The following is a 23,473-nucleotide window of genomic DNA, read 5'->3' on the forward strand; positions in this document are numbered from 1 at the left end:
ATGACTGGGCAGAGGCTCACCTCATTGGGAGCCAGGCCCAGCCAATCAGAATGAGGCTTTCCCCACAAAACAAATTACAGACATAAATACTCCTCAGTTTCATCAGCTGTCCGGGTGGCTGGTCTCAGACTATCATGCAGGTGAAGAAACCGGATGTGGAGGTCCTGGGCTGGCGTGGTTACATGTGGTCTGTTACATGTGGTGAGCCCAGTTGGATGTATTGCCAAATTCTCTAAAACTATGTTGGAGGCGGTTTATGGTAGAGAAATGAACATTAAATAATCTGATAACAGTTCTGGTGGACATGTGTAACAAAACTGCACATTTTAGAGTTGTCTTTATTGTCCCCAGCACAAGGTGCGTCTGTGTAATGATAATGCTGTTTAATCAGCTTATTGATATACCACACATGCCAGGTGAATGGATTATCTTGGCAAAGGAGAAGTGCTCACTAACAGGGATGTAAACAAATTTGTGCAAAATATTTGAGAGAAATGCATATGGAACATTTCTGGGATCTTTTATTTCAGCATATGAAACATGGGACCAACATTTTCCATGTTGCGTTTATATTTTGGTTCAGTATAGTTGAAGTATCTTACGACCAACAAGCAAAACATAATGCAATCTTAATTCTATCTATAACAACTGCCACTAATTATGTTTTTAATGTAGGCCTACATGACAGTTCACAAAATCAGAAGTAGTATGTTTGTGCTGAATGCAAGCTTGTCAATGAGTCAAAAAACAATTAATTCCTTCATCTGATTGTCTGTAGCCTATAAGGCCATATAACAAGGGTGCATATTTTATATATTTGTTTATAATTGTTTGTTTTTTTACATCTAGGCCTACATTTAGAAACCAACAGAGGGATTTTTTATGAAACAACAAAATAACATAGTATGGGCTATAATCAGTCCTGAACATTGAGACAAATCAAATGCAGGTAATTTTAAAAACATCCAATGGCGTCAGAGACACAAACACATGAACGCTCATGCTGCAATGCGTGCACATGCACACACGTACAATCATACGTGTACAAACACACACCCACTTAACAAAAAAAGTACGCCAAAAAGAGATGACAGAAAAACAGACAGAGGCAAACATACAAAGAGGTCTTAATAACACTGAAAGACATATCAAAATGTTTTGCTTTCCTCGTGGATAACATTAATGATCCAAGGATGTTGAGGGATCATTAACGAGGTGGGACCTTCAGAGCTGCATCCACCTCCTCCTCTGGGCAGAGGACATGCCATTGGGCAACTGGACGTCTGGGATTGGCCAACATTTCGGACCAATGTTTGAGACCAACTCCTGTGGCACCGTAACCCATGAAGGTCTTCCCGATTGCATCGTTGCTCCCAAGCTTGTCGTAGTCATACACTGTTATGACGACCTGCACTTTCTGAATAAGAAACACAGAAGATACATTGAAACACTTACTATACTTCCAGAATACTGACCGGGTACTCTGCAACTACATATGGATTGATAAGGCAAAGATGCAATACCTGAATCTGCTCGAAGGGAATCTCAAAGCTGAAGCTCTCATTGAAGTAAGGGTTGAGTGTGTTCTTCTTGACAGTTGTCTTCTTCTTCTTGATTCGTTTCCCATTGTGCTGCAGAACAATCTTCACAAATGGATCTGAGAGAAGGATGGATGAGAAGGGAGCAAGCCAATTTGAGAAATGTTTTTTGGTAGACTTTGATCAGACAAATCTGCATGCCGGACAGCTGGTAGACTCACGAGGGCCGATTTTTTTTACACATATGTCATTGGATGAATCTGCAATCGTGTGAACTGAAAACGTTGCTGATACATTTGCGAGGCCGCACAACCTTAGAGGGAATGAGAGAAGACCACTATTTGTTGAGAGATTTAAAATCACCTGATAAGCCACCAACATCCATCTTCTTTAGGTTCTTGGCCTCCATGATGTTGATAGTGAGTTTGCCAGCAGTAGGTACGTAGCGCAAGGAGATGCAGACATCACCCAGTTTCTCTGCCTTACAGGTGCACACCGGAACAACATGGTGTCAAACCACCAGCCAGAATCGGATCAAATAAGGAGGAATCTATTACATTAGGTTGTGACCTATCCATCATGCAAATGTGAGGGTGACTGGATGGATGACCAAAGGGTTAGTAATACCACATTACACCATACCTCTTCTTTTTCACTGTTCTCCAGGTCCCTCCAACATTGCATTGGTTGTCCCAGATCCACACTGTTCATGGGGATCTTTATCTCCCCAATCACATCATGCTTGGAGAAACGGTCAAAGTCGAAGACCTGCAACACCAGGATCTTCCCTCCCAACTCCGTGTACGGGATCTTGGAGGAAAGGCAGGGGCATTAGTTACAAGTGCATGTCTGGCCAACTGATGCTCCTGGATAGAGAGAGATTTATGTAATGCATTGTTGGCTCTTATTAAAAAAACAGCATTGGTTAGTAGAGTTCTTAATAGGTATATCAATGTTCGGCGGTTTTCCGGAATTGATCAAAAACAGTTCAATGTAAAATAATAATTATACAATAAAACTTAACATGCCAACATATAAATACATATAACTAACAATTCCAGACAAACAAATGAAAACATGCATTGACAGGAGACAAGTAAAAATGCATTCTTAATTCTGCATTTTTAAAGTTGTTCGGGGATACCTTGACGGACGGCAATCAGAGTACGAGAGACAAACTACGAAGGGGAGCACGGACATGGGCTCGACTTCTGCCCACGTGAACTCAGAGACCAACAAGTGATACATCATCAACAACCTGGAACACCAACACAAGCTGCTACAGAGACAGAAAACAAACAAACAGACCCAGACATGAGACAAACAAACAAAACCACAAGGCCAAGACACCACGTAAACCTTGAAGATGAAGGTCTCGTTGAAAACCGGGCACAGGTTCTTGCGCTGGACCTTAGTTTCATGCTTCTTCTTTTTGTCTGGGAGCAGGTAGACTTTTACATAGGGGTCTGAGGTACCCCCCATATCCATGGCAGCTAGATCCTGAGCCTGGAGGATACCCACTATAAGCTTTGGAGAGAGAAGACCAAGAGGATGAGTCAGGATGATCATGTGAAGATGAAATCGCCCAGAGGTTCAAGACATTTCTCCCAGAAAGTCTCAATTTCAGACATGGTTGATATTAAAACCTTATTGAACATATATAAAGTACCAGTCAAAAGTTTGGACACACCTACTCATTCCAGGGTTTTTCTTTATTTTTACTATTTTCTACATTGTAGAATAATAGTGAAGACTTCAAAACTTTGAAATAACCTATGGAATCATGTAGTAACCAAAAAAAGTGTTAAAAAAATCCAAATATATTTTATATTTGAGATTCTTCACATGTGGAAATCATCCGTTCACCAACTTCACGGCGGTTGGAACTAAAAATATCAAATTTAGACTCATCAGACCAAAGGACAAATTTCCACTGGTCTAATGTCCATTGCTTGTGTTTCTTGGCCCAAGTAAGTATCTTCTTCTTATTGATATCCTTTAGTAGTGGTTTCTTTGCAGCAATTTGACCATGAAGGCCTGATTCACACAGTGTCTTCTAAACAGTTGATGGTGAGATGTGTCTGTTATTTGAACTCGGTGGAACATTTATTTTGGGCTGCAATTTCTGAGGCCGGTAACTCTAATGAAGTTATCCTCTGCAAAAGAGGTAACTCTGTGCCACGACTTCCGCTGAAGTCGGTCCTTCTCCTAGTTCGGGCGGCGTTTGGCGGTCTACGTCATTTTCCATTGGTTTTGTCTCGTCTTCCCTCACACCTGGTTTCAATTCCATCAATTACATGTTGTGTATTTAACCCTCTGTTCCCCCCCATTTCCTTGTGCTTGTGGATACTGGGTTTTGTTTGACCCACTCATTTATTGTTCTGTTTACGGTGGTTTTAATGTTTATTAAACGGCACCGTTGTAAATCAGTTTCCGCTCTCCTGCACCTGACTTCTCTGCCGCCAGTACGCACACCGTTACACTCTGGGTCTTCCTTTCCTGTGTGGCGGTCCTCATGAGAGCCAGTTTCATCATAGTGCTTGATCGTTTTCGCGACTGCACTTAAAGAAACTTTCAAAGTTCTTGACATTTTCCGCATTGACTGACCTTCATGTCTTAAAGTAATGATGGACTGTCGTTTCTCTTTGCTTATTTGAGTTTTTCTAGCCATAATATGGATTTGGTATTTTACCAAATAGGGCTAGCTTCAGTATACCACCCCCACCTTGTCACAACACAACTGATTGGCTCAAACACATTAAGAAGGAATGAAATTCCACATATTAACTTTAAACAAGGCAAAACAACCTTTTAATTGAAATGCATTCCATGTGACTACCTCATGAAGCTGTCTTCAAGGCAAAGGGTGGCTACTTTGAAGAATCTCAAATGTAAAATATATTTTTATTTGTTTAACACTTTTTTGGTTACTACATGATTCCATATGTGTGAGAGACGCAGAGTTGGTGAACGGATGATCTCCACGTGTGTGGTTCCCACCGTGAAGCATGGAGGAGGAGGAGGTGTGATGGTGCTTTGCTGGTGACACTGTCTGTGATTTATATATAATTCAAGGCACACTTAACCAGCATGGCTACCACAGCATTCTGCAGCGATACGCCATCCCATCTGGTTTGCGCTTAGTGGGACTAGTATTTCTTTTTCAATAGGAAAATGACCCAAAACACACCTCCAGGCTGTGTAAGGGCTATTTGACCAAGTAGGAGAGTGATGGAGTGCGGCATCAGATGACCAGGCCTCCACAATCACCTGACCTCAATCCAATTGAGATGGTTTGAGAGGAGTTGGACCGCAGAGTGAAGGAAAAGCAGCCAACAAGTGCTCAGCATATGTGGGAACTCCTTCAAGACTGTTGGAAAAGCAATCCTCATGAAGCTGGTCGAGAGAATGCTAAGAGTGTGAACAGCTGTCATCAAGGCAAAGTGTGGCTATTTTGAAGAATCTCAAATATGAAATATATTTTGATTTGTTTAACACTTTTTAGGTTACTACATGATTCCGTATGTTATTTCATAGTTTTAATGTCTTCACTATTATTCTACAATGTAAAAATAAAGAAAAACCCTGGAATCAGTAGGTGTGACCAAACTTTTGAGTGGTACTGTATATATAATCAGGGTTGGGTGGATTACTTTCTAAATGTAATCCTTTACAGTTACTAGTTACCTGTCAAAAATTGTAATCAGTAACGTAACTTTTGGATTACCCAAAATCAGTGACGTAATCTGAGTACCTTCCGTTCCTTTTAGATTACTTTCCCCTTAAGAGGCATTAGAAGAAGACAAAAATGTATGTTACCAATTGATCTATTGCAGGATAAATCAATGTTAAAGTTTACATAGCTGGCCATAAATGGATGTTAAATTCTTATTTATGGGTTGGTTATGTCGGCTTCTTCTAACCCATCGCTTTCTACTGCATGTAATAATACGATAAAATGATATCTTTACATTAAAAACCAAAGTCTATCAGAATTCCAGTCATTCCAATATACATTATACCCCTTGATCTTCAAGAATAGGACTTATGGAAGTATAGGTTAGCCAAATTATGTTACCGGAGCATGACCCTAAAACTAAGGATTTATTAGCCAGCCCTACTCTGTTGTTTATGATTTTGTTGTCATGGAGGACAGATTGGGCTCATTGATTCAAGTTGAAAATGAAATGCTGTGCTCATGGAATGGCATGCTATTTACATGTGAAGAATGAATGCCACATGCTACATTTTCTATAGGCCTATTGTTTATCTTTTTGTTGGTGACATTTTGATATCTTGATAATATGCAGCTGTTTAAAGGGCAAATCCACAGATGAAACAATACTGTCGCCCCGCCTCTGTTTTGGTAAAAAGCTGAGGTATGGGCCTGGAGAAATGTAACCACTCTCAGATTAATAGACAGGGCTCTGGATGCAAGGACTGACCATCCATGATATTAAAAGGATTGTTTTAACCATGTTATGAGGCTACACAGTGTTTGTTTACATTTACAATGTTTACAAACATTGGAATAAAACAAGTTCATATTTTGGGTTCTCATGGAGTGTGACAGCTAAACTAAGCTCATGAGGCATTTATAAGTTATATTCTTCAAGAATCAATGGATATATATATATATATATATACATTTTATACATATATATTTAATTTATAAGTCCAAAAATGGCTGTAGCAAATACAGATTGCCCATTTAAGTCTATCAGAAGTGTGCAAGTTTGAGCATGTGTCCATTAGGCCTATGGATTATAATTTTTTATCAGTATAAATTACATTGAGCAATAAAAGCATCACTTTTATTCCATAGGCTGGGATCCGCACTATGCAGCTGTTGGAAGAGCATATTTTTCACTGGCTGTCCACTGGTTTCAAAACCAATGATTGATAGGCAGCTTAAACTTCTTGAATTCATCCATTATTGGGTTCAAATACACATTTAGATTTGTGAACAGCAAGGCGAAAACAAAATTAAATTTGTGCCTTTTTTCAATGCTGATTTGAATGTCATTGAGAAAACGGAGAAGTGTCAAAGATTTCTTTTCCGCAAACATCCTTTCTGAATTTAAAAGTACTCCTCTAAGTAATCATCTAGTTTTTCAAAAGTATCTGTAATCGGATTACAATTTTTTGTCTGGTAATGTAACGGATTAGTTACCGTTTTTTATAATCCCTTAAATTGTAATCCCCACGCCCCCACCCCTCCATTTGTTATGTACACTGCTGCTACTCGCTGTTTATCATCTATGCATAGTCACTTCACCCCTTCCTTCATGTACAAATTACCCCAACTAACCTGTACCCTGTTTATTTGGTAAATATTTTCTTAACAGTTCTTGAACGACACTGTTGGTTAAGGGCTTGTAAGTAAGCATTTCACAGTAAGGTCTACAATTGTATTTGATTCACGTGACAAATAAAGTTTGATTTGATGTAACAGATTACATGTAATCCGTTACTCCCCAACCCTGTATATATTATACATACACTACATGGCCAAAAGTATGTGGTCACCTGCTCATTGAACATCTCATTCCAAAATCATGGGCATTAATATGGAGTCCTTTGCTGCTATAACAGCCTCCACCCTTCTGGGAAGGCTTTCCACTAGATGTTGGATCATTGCTGCAGGGACTTGCTTCCATTCAGCCACGAGAGCATTAGTGAGGTCGGGCACTGATGTTGGGCGATTAGGCCTGGCTCGCAGTCGCCGTTCCAATTCATCCAAAAGGTGTTTGATGGGGTTGAGGTCAGGGCTCTGCAGACCAGTCAAGTTCTTTCACACCGATCTTGACAAACCATTTCTGTATGGTCCTCGCTTTGTGCACGGGGGCATTGTCATGCTGAAACAGGAAAAGGCCTTCCCCAAACTGTTGCCACAAAGTATTAAGCACAGAATTGTCTAGAATGACTTTGTATGCTGTAGCGTTAAGATTTCCCTTCAGTAGAACTAAGGGGCCTAGCCTGAACTGTGAAAAACATCCCCAAACCATTATTCCTCCTCCACCAAGCTTTACAATTGGCACTATGCAATCGGACAGGTAGCGTTCTCCTGGTATCTGCCAAACCCAGATTCGTCCGTCAGACTGCCAGCTGATGAAGCATGATTGATCACTCCAGAGGACACGTTTCCACTGCTTGAGTCCAATAGCGGTGAGCTTTACACCACTCCAGCCAACGCATTGTACATGGTGATCTTTTGCAGCTGATCGGCCATGGAAACCCATTTCATGAAGCCCCTGACAACAGTTCTTGTGCTGACGTTGCTTCCAGAGGCCGTTTGGAACTCGGTAGTGAGTGTTGCAACCGAGAATAGACCATTTTTACGAGCTCGCGCATCAGCACTTGTCGGGTCCCATTCTGTTAGCCTGTGTGACCTACCACTTCGTGGCTGTGCCGTTGTTGCTCCTAGACATTTCCACTTCACAATAACAGCACTTACAGTTGATCAGGGCAGCTCTAGCAGGGCAGAAATTTGACGAACTGACTTGTTGGAAAGGTGGCATCATATGAAAGTACCACGTTGAAAGTCACTGAGCTCTTCAGTGAGGCCATTCTACAGCCAATGTTTGTCTATGGAGATTGCATGGCGGTGTGCTCGATTTTATACACGTGGCAGCAAGTGTATAGGCTGAAATAGTCGATTCCACTAATTTGAAGGGATGTCCACATACTTAACTAATGTCACACACCGGTTAGGTTAGTATTTTGCTGTTTTACATCTTTGCTAAGTGTATGTACTGATTGTAAGTTGCTCTGGAGAATAGCATCTGCTTCAGTAAATAACAGAATTGGAACAAAAGTGCTGTGCTGTCATATATAAGGCACTGTGTTTTGCTCAGTCATGAGACATAGCAAGACTATCCCGAAATGGGAATTGCACAAAAAATGTAAGTAATTGTCTGAGGATGGTGCTGGACCATCTGAGGTAAAAAGAAAAGGGGACTGTTTGATGGATAAAGCTTTAAATAAAGGTTCAAATCCAGGCCATGTGACATGATAGGCGCAAAACGCAGGGCGCTAGTCATACAGTATTAGTACAGGGGCCTCTTTTGACAAAGTATCGTACCATACAACAAGAGGACTTGGCACTACCTGGGCATCTGTGAAGTTGTAGTCCAAGGAGAACTCCAGTTTCCCCAGCTTCTCCTGCTCCTTCTCCTCTCCTTCCCCTTCTTTCTTATCCCCTTCTTCCTGAATAATAGAGCGCGGACACATCTTTTCTGTGTTTGTTTGATACTGCATGGCACTGTCTATGTTCCTCACGTTCATGGGAAATGTGTGTGTTTCATCCCTTCCCCATCTTTCCCCTGTATCCATCTCACCTTATCGCCACCCTCTCCTCCTCCTTCGTTGTCTGCCTTCCTCCGGCGGCCAGCCTTCCTCTCCCTCACTTTCTTAGTTTTTTTCTTTTTCCCAAAGCATTTTTTGAAGAGGCAGAAGGTGCAGCATCCTACCAACACCAGCACCACTACGACGATGGCCCCAACTGCCCACATAGGGACTACAGAAGAAAGAGGCAACACAAGTTTACATCTAATGACGTACTGTCTATCTTAACATATGACAAACTATACCAAGATACTTGAAACAGGGAGGGAAGCATAAAATATACCAGGGCAAGTTGGAAGTCTATTGACTAGTGGATCACATCTGAATAAGGGACGAGGTTTGTTACTGACAGCGAAAAACACATCTTAAAGGAAAACATAATTGATATGGACTTTGATGGGGTTGTAATGTCACAATGTACACAGGAGAAGGGAGGCTGTACCAATATACAGTTGCGGTCAAATATTTGTGGCACCGTTGCACGATTCACTATTTCTTCTCAAATTAAGTTGAAATGAAAAAAATTTAAAAACGTTGGTGTATTTGTTTGATTTACATTTGCACAGGAACAACATCAAAACTGACATTGACTTTTCTCTACGAGGTAAAAAAAAAATGTCCTGGGCTAAATTATGAAAAATTCAAATTCATTTGATTGGAGGCAAGTCATTCTTGTTTACGGTGTAATTTATGTCACCTGTGGTAAGTTGTAGGTGCCTACAGGGTAACAATAGTCATTCAAGCAGTTTTGAAAGACTAAACAGAAATTTCTTCTCCATTGCACTCCATGATAAAGTGCAGAGGTGCCAATATATTTGTCCGCAACTGTAGGTATATTCAAAGTAAATGCACAAGGAGAATTAAAAAGTTATTACTTCTTTGAATCATTCCTGTGAGAAAAGAGGAATGATATTAGGAAGATGATGAAGTGACATTGTGGATTCCGTGTTCCATTCCATAGTTCTAACATCTGTCATGGCTTATATGTACGGTCCTATAGCTCTTATTCTATTTTTGTCACCAACTCTCACTCAGTCCCTCCACCCTAAACAATCCACGAGAGATTTAAATTGCCACATCAGGATCAGGACCCAAGCAGATTTCAACCTTACACTGATAGCTACAGAGATGACATAAAAGTTAGGAAAACAGCATCTGTGTAGTTCTCAGTCTTGTCCAATTCCATCTACATGCCAGGAACTACTTACGTGGCAGATGGCCAATCTCATTCATGAACTTGTTCTTCATGTGGTCATAGTTGTGGTGGCCGGGGTGGTGTGCTGGAGGGACGTGGGCAGCTGGCTCCTCTACTTGCTCTGGCTCTTTTTCATGTTCAGGTTCTGGTTTTGCCGGCTCCGCAGCCCGACGGGCCCGGAACTGCACACTGGCCATCCTCATTCCAGCTGATAAATAGCAGGTACAGGGCAAGGAAGCATAGGGTTAATTGGCCACATACAAATTCTTGTTGACCAGGCCATGTTGACACAGATAATGATGATTGATAGAATAAGATCATTCGTTGTCTCATGTGTTTATATGATCGTATGGATAGTTCAGAACATTCAGGTTTCTAGTTGCAGTGTGTGAATTCCAGTAGGATAAACGTGTCTGTATTATCCAAAAGTGTGTGAGCGTCACCTCCTTCAGAGAGCACCGGACAATAAACCAGAAGCTCAACCAGGCTGACCTTAATCCCCCTTCCTCTCATCCCACCCCTCCCCATAACCCACCATGTCGCCCCCCCCGTCTCACTCCCCTTCACTCCCTCTCTCGCCATATCTATCTATCGCTCTATCTATCTATCCCTCTATCTCTCTCTCTCTCTCTGCTGACACATAACTGGATTACTACAGTATTAATCCAAAATCCCAGACCCCCGATGCTTAACTAAGAGGTGGTTTACCCCCCTCCCATTCCCCGCCCTCCCAAGCCACAGTCCCAGCATCTCCTACCCTCTCTCTCATAACTGGCACTGGTTTCAGGAATAGTGGGTCTATATCTAGTCATTTCAGAGGATAATGTCCAATGGAATGTACTGTGAAGGGAAAGCTCAATCACCAGCTTTACATAACATTTCCTTGGCTTGTCCATCCTCCTTCCTTACAATTCTGCCTATTTCTAGACCATCTTTAAAATGCAATAGATGCATCTAGTGCTTCACCATGAATACATATGAAAATGGAAATTTGAGGAAGATAAAAAAAGATTGAGATTATACGGCTAATGGTGATTGCTTCATGAAAGCATAGTATGAAGAGTAGGAAAATAGGGGATGAACTGAATGCGTGTGGAATACATATTTTCAGGTTCAATTACGTGTTTTCATATCTCTGCTCTGCACCTCACCCCTTTTTTAGATGTGACATATTCACTACATGATCAAAAGTATGTGGACACCTGCTCGTCGAACATCTCATTCCAAAATCATGGTTTTAACATGGAGTTCATCCACCAAACTTTACAGTTGGCACTATGCATTAAGGCAGATAGCATTCTCCTGGCATCTGCCAAGCCCAGATTCGTCCGTCGGACGGCACTCGTTTCCACTGCTCCAAGGTTCAATGGCGGTGAGCTGTACACCTCTCTAGCTGACGCTTGGCATTGTGCATTGTGATCTAAGGCTTGTGTGCGGTTTCTTGGCCATGGAAACCCATTTCGTGAAGCTCCCGACGAACACTTCTGCTGACATTGCTTCCAGAAGCAGTTTGGAACTCAGTAGTGAGTGTTTGAAAATAAAATAAAATGTTATTTGTCACATGCGCCGAATACAACAGGTGTAGACCTTACAGTGAAATGCTTACTTACAAGCCCTTAGCCAACAATGCAGTTTAAGAAAAATAAGTGTTAAGCAAAAAATGTAAAATAAAAGTAACAAATAATTAGAGAGCAGCAGTAAAATAACAATAGTGAGGCTATATACAGGGGGTACCGGTACAGTGTCAAATGTGTGCCAGTTACTCAAGGTAATTGAGGTAATATGTAGATGTAGGTTGAGTTAAAGTGACTATTCATAGATAATAAACAGAGAGTAGCAGCAGTGCAAAAGGGGGGAGGGGAGGGGAGGGGGCAATGCAAATAGTCTGAATAGCCATTTGATTAGCTGTTCAGGAGTCTTATGGCTGAGCAGTTGCCATACCAGTGATGCAACCAGTCATGATGTTCTCGATGGTGCAGCTGTAGAACTTTTTGAGGAACTGAGGAGCCATGCCAAATCTTTTCAGTCTCCTGAGGGGGAATAGGCTGGGTCGTGCCCTCTTCACGGGCTGTCTTGGTGTGTTTGGACCATGATAGTTTGTTGGTGACACCTAGCAAATTGAAGCTCTCATCCTGCTCCACTACAGCCCGTCGATGAGAATGGGGGCGTGCTAGTCCACAATAATCTCCTTTGTCTTGATCACATTGAGAGAGAGGTTGTTGTCCTGGTACCACACGGCCATGTCTCTAACCTCCACACTATAGGCTATAGGTCTCATCATTGTCGGTGATCAGGTCTACCACTGTTGTGTCATCGGCAAACTTAATAATGGTGTTGGAGTCGTGCCTGACCGTGCAGTCATGAGTGAACAGGGAGTACAGGAGGGGACTGAGCACGTATCCCTGAGGGGCCCCCATGTTGAGGATCAGCGTGGTGGATGTGTTGTTACCTGAAAAACTCCCCAGTCCTTAATGATTACAAGCATACCCATAACATGATGCAGCCACCACTATGATTGAAAATATGGAGTGTTCAGTAATGTGCTGTAATGGATTTCTCACAAACATAACACTTTGTATTCAGGACAAAAATGTAATTGCTTTGCCACATTTTTTGCACTATTACTTCAGCATTTTGTTGCAAACAGGATGCATGTTTTGGAATATTTTATACTGTACAGGCCTTCTTTTCACTCTTTCAATTAGGTTAGTATTGTGGAGTAACTTGACTGTTGTTGATCCATCCTTAGTTTTTTCATATCACAGCCATTAAACTCTGTAGCTGTTTTAAGGTCGCCAATGGACTCAAGTTGAAATCCCTGAGCGGTTGCCTTCCTTTTCTGCAACTGAGTTAGGAAGGAGGCCTCTTTGCAGTGACTTGGTGTATTGATACACCATCCAAAGTGTAATGAATAACTTCACCATGCTTTAAAACAATATTCAATGTCTGCTTTTTTTTACCCACCTACTAATAGTTGCCTTTCTTTGAGAGGCATTTGAAACCTCCCTGGTCTTTGTGGTTGAATCGGTGTTTAAAATTCACTGAGGGACCTTACAGATAATTGTATGTATGGGGTATAGACATTAGGTAGTCATTCAAAAAATCATTTTATATACTATTATTTCACTCAGAGTGAGTCCATGCAACTTATTATATGAATTGTGAATCAAATATTTACTTCAGAAAGTATTTAGGCTTGCTCTAACAAAGGGGTTGAATACTTATTGACTCAAGACCTTTCAGCTTTTCTTTTGTAATTGATTTGTGAGCATTTCTTAAATCATAATTCCATTTACAAATTATGGGGTATTGTGTGTCGACCAGTGACAAAATATCTAAATTTAATTATTTTTCAATTCAGGCTGTAACACAACAAAATGTGAAAAAAGTCAAGGGGGTGTGAGTACTTTCTGAAGGCAATGTACCTCTTTATTTAGGTTGATGGTATGACGTTGAAACAATGACATTCATTCAAACAAAACATTTTACTATCTACATTGAAACAAGGTAAAAAAAATAACATGTCTAATCAAATATGGAATTAATCTTCTTTTCAACCACCCCAATATATTATACACTGAGTGTACGAAACATTAGGAACACCTGCTCTGTCCATGACAGACTGACCAGATGAAGCCAGGTGAAAGCTATGATCCCTTATTGATGTCACTTGTTAAAATCACTTCAATCACTGTAGCTGAAGGGGCGGAGACAGGATAAAGAAGGATTTTTAAGCCTTAAAATAAATATATATGTTTCTGCGTGGAATTTACTACATCATTTTAAACGCATACATAGTTATGATTTTTATGTTGAAATTAGATTGATGAAACAACCTGTTAGTCATGTTAAGTCATTGTATTTAAGTTAAAGTTTTACCCAAGTGTCAATGTTTACAACACAGGTTGAAAAGAGATGAGAACAGTACTGATGACTTTTTACAAATCCATATTGGTTCCACGTCACAAATGGCTATGAAACAACATTGATTCAATAAGTGTGTTCCCAGTGGGAAAGGCAATTCTCATCTATGCAACTGTTAACAATTCTTAGTGAGCTTCAAGAGATTTCAGATGATGATTATGAAATGAAATCGCATTGGGCTTACCTGTTAATATTTTCCCCTCTGTCTTTTATATCATCAATTTGGAATAAACCACTTGTGTCAAAATGGCCCATGGGAACCCTCACACACCCATCGTTCCTTCCTTCGTGAATATTCCAGTGACTATTATGTCTGTTAGCTTGCCCCCCGCCCCCAATCCCCCTCCCTTCTAAGCTAAAGCGCTGTCAAATCACTAAAGCAGCCCTTGACGTTAATCTCGCTCTCCCCCCCACCCTCCCTATAGGGGTATGTCAACAACACATCTGTTGCTCTATCTCTTGGTTTAAATTGAAATTCCATAAGAGCAACAGTCGAAGCCTTTTATTTAACTTCCCTCACTTTGTAGGGAGATCAAACTCATTGATCAGTCTTTGATCAATCTGTGGTTCTCGCAGTGAGAGTGGAAAAGTGCCTGTTCGATCATTAGATTGAAGTGGTGGTTTTGTTTATCCATCAAAGCTGAGATTGAAGTGCATCCCTCATCTCTCTCCACTAATCCTCAGGACATAGCTATCCTCTCAGTCAATCATCTATCTGGGGAGTACTTTCATTGAGAGTGGATAGTTCATCCTGTTCATCCATTTTTAGAGTACAGAAAACACTCATTCAAAGGAATCTGACAATGAGTGAAAATCGTAAAATAGGAAACCACACAAATGTTTATTTTCGCCCCCTCTGAATCTGGCATGTTGGGGGAACATTCTAATTTAGGAGTTTGACTCAAAATGATTAATTTGATTTTTACAATCCATTAGATTTATATTATCATTAAAACAAATATTGTAAAAATTAATACACATTTCAAACTTCATCTGCTTCACTGTGGGCACTGGGAGAGAGACTCATTCACCACCTAAGTCCCTCTCAGCTATTAATCTTAATAAACCCATGTCTTTGGTCATTATTTAAGCACATTTGTTTTTGGGGTCTTTGTTATGGGTGGGGTCCTACACCCGCAGAAGACCATTGCCTCCCTTTAGTAGTGACTGCATGGAAAATAACACATACAAATACTCCAATGGGTTTCTAATGTAGAGTGAGTCAGAGTCAGTGATCCTCATTTAGTAGAATTCAAATCAACATGATAATGCACTGAAAAATGAAATGGATTATTCAAAACCCACACCTTAAAATAAACACTGTCAAGTTGGCCATTTGCCAACAAATTTCCCTGAGTTACAAGTTACTTGATTAGCTAAGACACAGTAGAGAGGCTTTCATACCAAATTGGTTTGGTGGGGTTTTTCCGAACTCTGGTGCGTTTACCCCCTTAGTTCGGTTCGTTTGGACTGGTGTGAACACTATCTGCACTCGGCAGCGCACTAAACAACGCTATGAGGTTCGCTCAAAAAGGGTGGTTTGCTGAAAATAAACGCAGTTGACAGTGAGAGGACGTTTCTTTGTTTGCTGAGTTTGTTAGAATACTGTTCATTGACTACAGCTCAGCATTCAACACCATAGTGCCCACGAAGCTCATCACTAAGCTAAGGACACTGGGACTAAACACCCCCCTCTGCAACTGGATCCTGGACTTCGACGGGCCGCCCCCAGGTGGTAAGGGTAGGTAACAACACGTCTGCCACGCTGATCCTCAACACTGGGGTCCCTCAGGGGTGTGTACTTAGTCCCCTCCTGTACTCGCTGTTCACCCACGATTGCATGGCCAAACACGATTCCAACACCATTATTAAGTTTGTTGACGACACAACAGTGGTAGGCCTGATCACCAACAATGATGAGACAGCCTATAGAGAGGAGGTCAGAGAACTGGCAGTGTGGTGCCAGGACAACAACCTCTCCCTCAATGTGAGCAAGACAAAGGAGCTGATCGTGGACAACAGGAAAAGGCGGGCCAAACAGGCCCCCATTAACATCGACGGGGCTGTAGTGGAGGGGGTCGAGAGTTTCAAGTTCCTTGGTGTCCACATCACCAACAAACTATCATGGTCCAAACACACCAAGACAGTCGTGAAGAGGGCACAACAAAATCTTTTCCCCCTCAGAAGACTGAAAAGATTTGGCATGGGTCCCGTTGATCCTCAAAAAGTTCTACAGCTGCACCATCGAGAGCATCCTGACCGGTTGCATCACTGCCTGGTATGGCAACTGCTCAGCAACTGACCGAAGGCACTACAGAGGGTAGTGCGTACAGCCCAGTACATCACTGGGGCCAAGCTTCCTGCTATCCAGGACCTATATAATAGGCGGTGTCAGAGGAAAGCCCATAAAATTGTCAGAGACTCCAGTCACCCAAGTCATAGACAGTTTTCTATGCTACCGCACGGCAAGTGGTACCGGAGCGCCAAGTCTAGGACCAAAAGGCTCCTTAACAGCTTCTACCCCCAAGCCATAAGACTGCTGAACAATTATTCAAATAGCCACCAGACTATTTACATTGCCACAGCCCAATCCCCCATTTGTTTTGTACACTGCTGCTACTCGCTATTTATTATCTATGCATAGTCACTTCACCCCTACCTACATGTACAAATTACCTCAACTAACCTGTACCCCCTTCCCACTGACAAATAATTTTTTACTTTAGTTTATTTGGTAAATATTTTCTTAACTCTTCTTGAAGTGCACTGTTGGTTAAGGGCTTGTAAGTAAGCATTTCACAGTAAGGTCTACTGTAAACTTGTTGTATTTGGCGCATGTGACAAATAAAGTTTGATTTGATACACGTAACATTAGCTAGTGAGCCAGCCAGCTAACGTTAGCTAGCTAGTTAACAGTACGCTTTAACTTGGAGTATTTTGTTTAGACAAGTAGCTAGCTAGCTAAACAATGAACCATAATCCCAATCCATAGAGTACTAGCAATACAAACCAATTGTCATAGTTTTCTGACAAAATTAGAAACCTATAATATCTCAAAATGTAGCTAGACTCCTACCCGTATACATGGATGAACGCTTCACAGCAGACTGCAACCCCTTTCATTAAATAAGACGTCCCGTGTCGTTTCCATTTTGTTTGTACAGCTTGCTCATTGTGTCTAGTCACTCTGGTTCACACTGACCGTGTGTAATGCCATAAGAATCATCAGATCTTTTGCCCTCTCTGTCACTGATGCCATGGTTGCCTTTAGTTTGAAGATGTAATCCGGAGAAACACTTTTGCAGTTCTCTATGATATCTTTCAAAATAGCCTGCAGTGGAAATTATTATCTTCCGAGCAGTTCATGTTATGGCAGACCAATCCAAACTCATCTTTCGGCATGTCCAGCCCATTCAGTATCTCAGCCAATCATGGCTAGCGGGAAGGTTCCTGTCTTTTCCTGTGGCTAAACCAACTAGGCTCGTAATTTAACAATTGTATTCATATTTACAGTTGGCATACAAGTTTGTTATTAAGGCACATGAAAGTTCACATGTTCCAGAAGGCATTTTGATTTTTTTTTAAATGTTCAAATGCTTCTCCTGTGAAGTAGTGCTGTGTGACATATACCTACTTTCCTGAAGCGAGTCACAATGAATCAAATGGTCACCCAGACTATAAACTCAGCAAAAAAAGAAACGTCCTCTCACTGTCAACTGCGTTTATTTTCAGCAAACTTAACGCGTAAATATTTGTGTGAACATAAGGTTCAACATTTGAGACATAAACTGAACAAGTTCCACAGACATGTGACTAACAGAAATGGAATGATGTGTCCCTGAACAAAAGGGGGGTCAAAATCAAAAGTAACAGTCAGTATCTGGTGTGGCCACCAGCTGCATTCAGTACTGCAGTGCATCTCCTCCTCATGGACTGCAACAGATTTGCGAGTTCTTGCTGTGAGTTGTTATCCCACTCTTCCACCAAGGCACCTGCAAGTTCCCGGACATTTCAGGGGGGAATGGCCCTAGCCCTAGCCCTCCGATCCAACAGGTCCCAGACGTGCTCAATGGGATTGAGATCCAGGCTCTTCGCTGGCAATTGTAGAACACTGACACTGCTGTCTTGCAGGAAATCACACACAGAACGAGCAGTATGGCTTGTGACATTGTCATGCTGGAGGGTCATGTCAGGATGAGCCTGCAGGAAGGGTACCACATGAGGGAGAAGGATGTCTTCCCTGTAACGCACAGCGTTGAGATTGCCTGCAATGACAACAAGCTCAATCCAATGATGCTGTGACACACCACCCCAGATCATGACGGACCCTCCACCTCCAAAAAGATTCCCGCTCCAGAGTACAGGCCTCAGTGTAACGTAACGCTCATTCCTTTGACGTGAATCCGACCATCACCCCTGGTGAGACAAAACAGCGACTCGTCAGTGAAGAGCACTTTCTGCCAGTCCTGTCTGGTCCAGCGGGACCCTGGGCATCTTTCTTTTGGTGCTATTCAGTCAGTAGAAAGTGTCCTAAGTTTTCATAACTGTGACCTTAATTGCCTACCATCTGTAAGCTGTTAGTGTCTTAACGACCGTTCCACAGGCGCATGTTCATTAATTGTTTATGGTTCATTGAACAAGCATGGGAAACAGTGTTTAAACCCTTTTACAATGAGGATCTGTAAAGTTATTTTGATTTTTACAAATTATCTTTGAAAGACAGGGTCCTGAAAACGGGACATTTCTTTTTTTTGCTAAGTTTACTGAGGGAAATATGAGAGGTAAAGTGAGGTAAAGCAACAGTACACCCATCATAACTACTTTTAATGAAAACAATCGGCAGTTTTATAACCGAAAATGTACAAATATTTGTGTAAAATACTGTGCCGAAAATACGACAGATGAGTTGCTCCCTCACAACAACGGACATACAGGGCGAACATAAACAGAGGTGCACAAGACATGCACGGGGAGGGTCATTGCCACTTTCAAGACAACTCGGAAACTGACATTTCCGACTTAAACTCATAGAAAAATGAGCTCAGTTCCCCACTTGGAAAATATCAGAATGGACCAATAGTAAGCTCTACGCAAAAAACATATGTCATATTTAACTCAAGCGTTGTCTTGAAAACACCATATGGCTTTCATGACAATACGCAATGCAAGTGACACATTCTTACGTCATATGTCCGTGTTTACATCCCTGGTCTCTTAAATGGGTTTCAAGATTATTTCAAATTCGTGAAAATGCGGTCATATAAGATATACACATTATATTTCTGCCAGATGCATTTTATTATGTTTTTGCCTTTCAAAGCCTACAAAAGTTAAACTACAAGGCTACTTGCACTGTATTACACTGGCATACACCATTTATTTTATTTTATTGAACCTTTATTTAACTAGGCAAGTCAGTTAAGAACAAATTCTTATAGTAAGGCCTAAGAGGGTTTTATAAATAAGCATCAACCAGTGGGTCTTGCGACTGGTATACAGAGATGACCAGTTTACAGAAGAGTATAGAGTGCAGTGATGTGTCCTATAAGTAGCATTGGTGGCAAATCTGATGGCCGAATGGTAAAGAACATCTAGCCGCTCGAGATCACCCTTACCTGCCGATCTATAAAGTATGTCTCCGTCATCTAGCATGGGTAGGATGGTCATCTGAAACAGGGTTAGTTTGGCAGCTGGGGTGAAAGAGGAGCAATTACGATAGAGGAAACCAAATCTAGATTTAACTTTAGCCTGCAGCTTTTATATATGCTGAGAGAAGGACAGTGTACCATCTAGCCATACTCCCAAGTACTTGTGTGAGGTGACTACCTCAAGCTCTAAACCCTCAGAGGTAGTAATAACACCTGTGGGAAGAGCTGCATTCTTCTTACCAAACCACATTACCTTTGTTTTGGAGGTGTTCAGAACAAGGTTAAGGACAGAGAAAGCTTGTTGGACACGAAGAAAGCTTTGTTGTAGAGCATTTAACACAAAATCCGGGGAGGGGTCAGCTGAGTATAAGACTGTATCATCTGCATATAAATGGATGAGAGCGCTTCCTACTGCCTGAGCTATGTTATTGATGTAAATTGAGAAGAGCGCGGGGCCTGGAATCATACCTTGGGGTACACCCATAGTGACAGGCAGTGGCTGAGACAGCAGATGTTCTGACATTATACACAGCACTCTTTGAAAGAGGTAGTTAGCAAACCAGGCCAAAGACCCCTCAGAGACACCAATACTCCTTACAAGAATGGAATGGTCTACCGTATCAAAAGCTTTGGCCAAGTCAATAAAAACAGCAGAACAACATTGCTAAGAATCAAGGGCAATGGTGACATCATTGAGGACCTTTAAGGTTATAGTGGTAAAGGTAGAGATACTCTGAATTGATCGGCTATGAAAAGCCAACTGACATTTACTCGTGAGGTGCTGACCTGTTGCACCCTCGACAACCACTATGATTATTATTATTTGACCTTGCTGGTCATCTATGAACATTTGAACATCTTGGCCATGTTCTGTTATAATCTCCACCCGGCACAGCCAGAAGAGGACTGGCCACCACTCATAGCCTGGTTCCTCTCTAGGTTTCTTCCTAGCCACCGTGCTTTTACACCTGCATTTCTTGCTGTTTGGCGTTTTAGGCTGGGTTTCTGTACAGCACTTTGTGACATCAGCTGATGTAAGAAGGGCTTTATAAATACATTTGATTGATTGATAGTGACACATCCATAACCTGAGCGGAAACCAGATTGCATACCAGAGAGAATACTATAGACATCAAGAAAGCCAGTCAGTTGATTATTGACAAGTTTTTCCAACAATTTTGATAAACAGGGCAAAATAGATATAGGCCTATAACAGTTAGGATCAGCTTGATCTCCCCCTTTAAATAAAGGATGAACTATGGCTGCCTTCCAAGCAATGGGAACCTCCCCAGAGAGAAGATACAGGCTTGGCGATTATAGGGGCAGCAACCTTAAGCCTTGTATTGTCTAAAGGGTCTGTTTAACAGGAGACAAAATTATATATTTTTTCAACTTGAAATTTGATGACTTTTCCTTTTTACCACCAGGGTACAAGGAATGTCTTAGGGCGATCCTTGACCCAGGAGTTATAAAATAATTTAATACAATCACACACACAATGAGAAATTGAGATTTTGTGCTACTGATTGAACTCAGACAAAACTAAAACTTTATTGTGTATGTGCAGCTACGCTTGGAAGATGCAAGTCTATACAGGGAAGCCGACCAGTGGAGTCCCGGAGAAGAACCAAGGGATGCAGGTTGTGATTGATATGACAGATGGACTGAGGGGGCACAATTTCTTCACCTCTTATGAACTCAGCCAGCAGCTCCTGAAGAGGAAGATCATCATGGTTGGCACAGTTAGAAAGAACAAGCCTGAGCTCCCCCATGCACTCCTCGCAACAAGGGGGAGAGGCCTCTCATCAAAGTTTGCCTTCACCCTCACTCTAGTTTCTTACCTCCCAAAGAGGAACAATAATCTGGTGCTCCTGAGAGCACTGCACAAAACGGCTGATGCTGAGTGATCATGAGGACAGGAAGCCAGCCATCATCCTGGACAACAACCACAACAAAGGAGGCGTGGATAACCTGGACAAGGTGATTGGAACTTACAGCTGCAGGAGGATGACTGCCTGCTGGCCCCTGGTCATCTTCCCTAACATCATTGAAGTGTTCTCATACAATGCCTTCATGATATGGAACAAGATCAACCCTACTTGGATGCCCGATAAGCAGAACAAGAGGAGGGTGTTCCCGAAGCAGCTGGGAATGGAGCATGGTGCATTGTTCAGAAACATACAGTACTAGTTGTCATTGGGAAGGCAGAAAGCAATCACTTTTGCATGTGAAAACACAGATTCCTACGTCACTTTTGTTTTGGGACGACTTCGCTGTCAGCCAGAACGGGTACCTGGCTCACGCCCGGGAGGCAGCCCGGTTCCAAATAGGATACAATCAACGCTAACTCGGTTCGCCCTGGGCATTAATGGAATACCCTCACTGCCTATGCATTTGACAATTATAGGAGCAGCAACGTTTGACACGTTTGTCCACCAGACCTTTCGCACATTTGGGCAGAATTGTCTGGGAACGAGATTAATGCATGGGTGGAATTGAAGGTAATCTTCTTATCAAAAATTGTGCTGAATAGGTCTTGACTGCCAATTTTCCAGACCTATATTTTCGGTGCGGTTATACAAACAAACAAAAAAATCTGGCAGTCACAAGTAAAACAAACCTCAGTAATACCAGGAACCCCAACCCCACCAGAAAAAAATAGACAAAGCCATCAATAGTGTTACTTTTATTCAAATTCAACTGTTGATTAAATCCTTTAGAACATATTTGATCATATGCTGCTTTTTGGAGTAATGAAACTAGGTGTAACACAGCACTGATTAAGAATTACAGTGGGGCAAAAAAGTATTTAGTCAGCCACCAATTGTGCAAGTTCTCCCACTTAAAAAGATGAGAGAGGCCTGTAATTTTCATCATAGGTACACTTCAACTATGACAGACAAAATAAGAAAAAAAAACCCCAGAAAATCACATTGTAGGATTTTATTTGCAAATTATGGTGGAAAATAAGTATTTGGTCAATAACAAAACTTTCTCAATACTTTGTTATATACCCTTTGTTGGTAATGACAGAGGTCAAACGTTTTCTGTCTTCACAAGTTTCTCACACACTGTTGCTGGTATTTTGGCCCATTCCTCCATGCAGATCTCCTCTAGAGCAGTGATGTTTTGGGGCTGTTGCTGGGCAACACGGACTTTCAACTCCCTCCAAAGATTTTCTATGGGGTTGAGATCTGGAGACTGGCTAGGCCACTCCAGGACCTTGAAATGCTTCTTACGAAGCCACTTCTTCATTGCCCGGGCGGTGTGTTTGGGATCATTGTCATGCTGAAAGACCCAGCCACGTTTCATCTTCAATGCCCTTGCTGATGGGAGGTTTTCACTCAAAATCTCACAATACATGGCCCCATTCATTCTTTCCTTTACACGGATCAGTCGTCCTGGTCCCTTTGCAGAAAAACAGCCCCAAAGCATGATGTTTCCACCACCATGCTTCACAGTAGGTATGGTGTTCTTTGGATGCAACTCCGCATTCTTTGTCCTCCAAACACGACGAGTTGAGTTTTTACCAAAAAGTTATATTTTGGTTTCATCTGACCATATGACATTCTCCCAATCTTCTTCTGGATCATCCAAATGTTCTCTAGCAAACTTCAGACGGGCCTGGACATGTACTGGCTTAAGCAGGGGGACATGTCTGGCACTGCAGGATTTGAGTCCCTGGAGGCGTAGTGTGTTACTGATTGTAGGCTTTGTTACTTTGGTCCCAGCTCTCTGCAGGTCATTCACATGTGGTTCTGGGATTTTTGCTCACCGTTCTTGTGATCATTTTGACCCCAAGGGGTGAGATCTTGCATGGA

At 41.8% G+C, this 23,473-nt stretch overlaps 1 protein-coding gene across 1 annotated transcript; it reads right to left on the bottom strand.

Annotated features, from left to right (window-relative positions):
• Window positions 1–517: 517 nt before the first annotated feature.
• On the bottom strand, window positions 518–14,304 carry syt5b (synaptotagmin Vb). Its single transcript, XM_024386315.1, has 9 exons — window positions 14,189–14,304; window positions 10,094–10,288; window positions 8,879–9,057; window positions 8,649–8,747; window positions 2,898–3,065; window positions 2,181–2,348; window positions 1,902–2,019; window positions 1,524–1,657; window positions 518–1,417 (listed from the first exon to the last, which is right to left on the bottom strand). Exons 2-9 carry the CDS (start codon window positions 10,281–10,283, stop codon window positions 1,208–1,210), a joined length of 1,266 nt encoding a protein of 421 aa, XP_024242083.1. The 5' UTR covers window positions 10,284–10,288; window positions 14,189–14,304; the 3' UTR covers window positions 518–1,207.
• Between the last annotated feature and the right edge of the window lie 9,169 nt (window positions 14,305–23,473).

The sequence above is a fragment of the Oncorhynchus tshawytscha genome, linkage group LG24 (genome assembly GCF_018296145.1).
Source record: "Oncorhynchus tshawytscha isolate Ot180627B linkage group LG24, Otsh_v2.0, whole genome shotgun sequence".
In the NCBI taxonomy this organism is placed as follows: Eukaryota; Metazoa; Chordata; class Actinopteri; order Salmoniformes; family Salmonidae; genus Oncorhynchus; species Oncorhynchus tshawytscha.

Coding starts and splice junctions, on each gene's coding strand:
- syt5b (XM_024386315.1), bottom strand. CDS start 10,283: ATGAGGATGGCCAGTGTGCAGTTCCGGGCCCGTCGGGCTGCGGAGCCG. Junction 1,658..1,901: donor GGATGTTGGTGGCTTATCAG/GTGATTTTAAAT, acceptor TCCTTCTCTCAG/ATCCATTTGTGAAGATTGTT. Junction 1,418..1,523: donor TTCCCTTCGAGCAGATTCAG/GTATTGCATCTT, acceptor TTTCTTATTCAG/AAAGTGCAGGTCGTCATAAC.